The sequence below is a fragment of the Nannospalax galili genome, unplaced genomic scaffold, assembly GCF_000622305.1.
Source record: "Nannospalax galili isolate Female #2095 unplaced genomic scaffold, S.galili_v1.0 scaffold820, whole genome shotgun sequence".
NCBI classification, from domain to species: Eukaryota; Metazoa; Chordata; class Mammalia; order Rodentia; family Spalacidae; genus Nannospalax; species Nannospalax galili.
This window is the reverse complement of record NW_008346549.1, coordinates 1,249,356-1,252,554: the sequence shown is the minus strand read 5'-3', so window position 1 is coordinate 1,252,554 and position 3,199 is coordinate 1,249,356. Positions and strand designations below refer to the sequence as shown.

At 47.0% G+C, this 3,199-nt stretch overlaps 1 protein-coding gene across 4 annotated transcripts in view; it reads left to right on the top strand.

The window, feature by feature from the left end:
• Positions 1-591: 591 nt before the first annotated feature.
• Cdc45 (cell division cycle 45) overlaps positions 592-3,199 on the top strand; it is a 28,292-nt gene continuing 25,684 nt past the window's right edge. The window contains exons 1-3 of one of the 4 annotated variants that reach the window (XM_029568266.1): positions 592-804; positions 946-1,005; positions 1,975-2,067. In XM_029568266.1, the coding sequence (XP_029424126.1) occupies positions 977-1,005; positions 1,975-2,067 (122 nt within the window). In that variant the 5' untranslated portion in view covers positions 592-804; positions 946-976. The remainder of the gene's footprint in view (positions 805-945; positions 1,006-1,974; positions 2,068-3,199) is intronic. The other 3 variants (XM_017800578.2, XM_017800577.2, XM_029568267.1) reach the window with 3 other exon arrangements.

Sequence of the window (3,199 nt, the reverse complement as noted above, 5' to 3'; positions counted from 1 at the left end):
CGCGAGAACGTCACCGGAAGTGACCTGCCTGCGAGCAGGGGGAGGTCGCCGAAGTCCGGCATCTGTTGCAAAAGGCAGAAAGCCACGTAAAGGCTCTGATGACTAAAATTTATTGAAAACAAGCATTGAAATACAGCCTAATAGGTTATTTCACAGTATAGAGATTATTTATAATGTTTTGATAGTATTCCTCTCCAAACAAACTTGGTAGGACCCATTTTTGTTACTGACTACAATACCCAGAATGCAGCTAGAGCTTCCTGGCCTGCGCCTCCAACATCATGGACTCTGGCGGAAGTAAGCTGCGCATCAGCCTTCTAACTCGACGAAGAGTTTATTGAAAACATAATTTTTGCTCTCAATCGATATATGACTGAATTTGCTTTATAGTTAAGAGTGTTTTTTTCTGACCATCCCAGAGTGAGCTAGTGGACATCTCTTCCCTAAGTAAAGATGTCCGCCGAGCGTAGGGGTTTCTGGGTAAATGGAAGTTGGCGTTGAAGGGAGCCGCAGATTTTTCACCTTGACTCCAGAAAAGATGCTTCGGGGGGAGGAGGGGGGACCTATTCCAGCTGCGAATGACAGAGCTTTATTGGCCGCCCTCAATATGACCCAATCAGAAAGGAGGCAAGACTAGGAACTATTGGTTGCTGGCTTGGGCCAATCGGAAGAGCGGTGATTTGGCGGGAGTCTTGACCGCTCCTGGGGATACCGGTGTTCACCTCCAGCTCCTGGTGTCCAGCCGCCGTTGCTATGTTCGTGTCCGATTTCCGCAGGGAGTTCTACGAGTTGGTCCAGAGCCAGGTGACTCCCAGCCCAGAATCCGGGTCCAGCTGTATCTGAGGGAAAGGGGTGACGGCGCCAGTCGGTGGGTGGGCCAGGAGGACGGGGAGCGGCAGGATTGGACTTGCTGCTCCAGCTTGTCCGTCTGACCTTTTCCTACAGAGGGTCCTCCTCTTTGTGGCCTCGGACGTTGATGCTTTGTGTGCTTGCAAGATCCTTCAGGTGAGCTCTACGGGCCCTAGAGAGCGCAAGGCCTGGGCGAGAACGGTGGGAACTGGGTGGGCCCCAGCCGGAGGTGGGGCGCAGGATGGGCGGAGCCTGTGGGAGCCCTGGCGGAGCTGGTGACGGCTGGGGTCTCGGAGGGACAGCACTGCCCTGCACTGTATTGGGGCTAGAAAAGGACAGTGCAAATAGCGAGACAAGTAGTATTTCTACAGTAACTCAAGTGGGGTGATTTTACTTCTGAACTCTTTGAACTTGTAGTGGCTTCTCAAAAGTGGAGTTTGGGTTGGTTTGGGTTGGTTTGGGGTTCTTGAGACAGGGTCTCACTGAGTAGCTCTGATGGGCCTGGAACTCGCTCTGTAGACCAGGCTGGCCTGGAACTCAGGCATCTGCCTGTTGGGAAAGAACTCTGATAACTGGGAGTAGTGTCGTAGTCAGGGCTTGAAATACAGCAGCTCCTGGGGTATAGTTTGGTTTTGAATATTATAGAGTGGTTTTTATATTGAGCTAGGGTCAGGAATTTTTCAGAACCCCCGGTGTTAAGATTAGCTTTTCTCTCGGTGTTTACTTTGGCAAAGTCAACCAAATTGACACATCTGTACACTGAACACTCGCACGGCTACCTATTGCTACTCTTTAAAAAAATATTGTTTTTTATTTTCATTTTATGTGTATGAGTGTATTGCCTGCTTCTGTGTGAGTGCACTCATGTTGTGCAGTGCCGCAGAGGTCATTGGATTCCCCTGGAACTGGAGTTAAGGACAGTTGGTAGCTGCCATATGGGTGCTGGGAAACAAACCCCCAGGCCCTCTACAAGAGCAGTCAGAGCTCTTAATTACTGAGCCATCTCCCCCCACACTCGTTACCACTCAGGACTTTTGTCTGTCAACTCACTTTGTTTCTGGTGTACTTCAAGGTGAATTGTGGATATCCTATATAGGAGTGGCTCTCACAGTACTTTCTCTCCAGGCCCTGTTTCAGTGTGACCACGTGCAGTACACACTCATTCCAGTTTCTGGGTGGCAAGAACTTGAAACTGCATATCTTGAGCATAAAGAACAGGTATGAGATACAAATTTTAGAATGAATTGGCTTATCTACTCAGCTGCAATTTCTTAGTATTTAACATTCTTTCTAGTTCCAAAATAGGTGAAGTGTGTTTCAGAGTATCAGTTTCGTTAGGCTTCAAAGTCATGGAGACAGAATCAAGAAAAGACTGCCAAGTGTGCGAATCCTTGCCTGTAGTTCCATACCCAAGAGGCTGAGACTAGAGAATCACCTATTTGATGCAAGGCTGGATTACATAGTGAATTTGAGGCCACTCTTGGCACATGACAAGACCCAGTCTCTAAAAAAAAGAAAAAGAAAAAAAAAAGTGGCACCTAATATGAACTCACTAATGTTAATAGAGCACACCACTAATTTATGTTATTTCCCCAGGAAAATGCAGTCCAGTTTCCAACTGAAATATAGGAACCTGTATTCTCCCTTTGGAATTTAGATAGTAGAGGCCAAAACTCCTAACCTTTACATGGAGCCCAAATGAGAAATGAGACATTGTGAGCCCATGGGTAGTGGCTGGGGCATGTTAAGGGGGTCTCTGAAGTCCCTGGCCACTTCTAGAATGTTTTGGCAGAGATGAATCCTCCCTTCAAGTTTATTCATAGCTTGAAGGACCTGTACCAGTTGGATTTTTTTTTTTCCCAGTGTTGTGAGACAGTATCTTATGCAATGGCCCAGGCTGACCTTGAATTCATGGGAAATCCTCCTGGCTAAGCCTCTGAAGTGTTGTGATTATAGGTATCAGCTGGCACACCCAGCCAAGTTGGTATTACTAAGGAAAGGTTTTGCTATAGTGATAGTGTGTTAAAGGACTTATCATTGAGATGCCCATAAAGCATGGGCTGACCAGGATTTCCTACAAACCTAAACCTGTACAATGCTGTTAACTGTATATATAGTTCACCAATATTTAGAGAGACTTCGTTATATGTATGAAGTCTTGGTCTGTTCTTCGTTAGCTATTTGATGCTGTGTACGAGTCTTGGGTTTACTGAGCCTCAGCATGTTCTTTAGGAAGCAAGAAGAGCCCCAGAGCCCATCTCACAGTGTCATCTTGGAAAAGAAATAGCCAAGCCAGCTGTGGACAGTTTTCAGACCTCCTTGCCATTCCCTCTGGGCCTTGCCATATGTG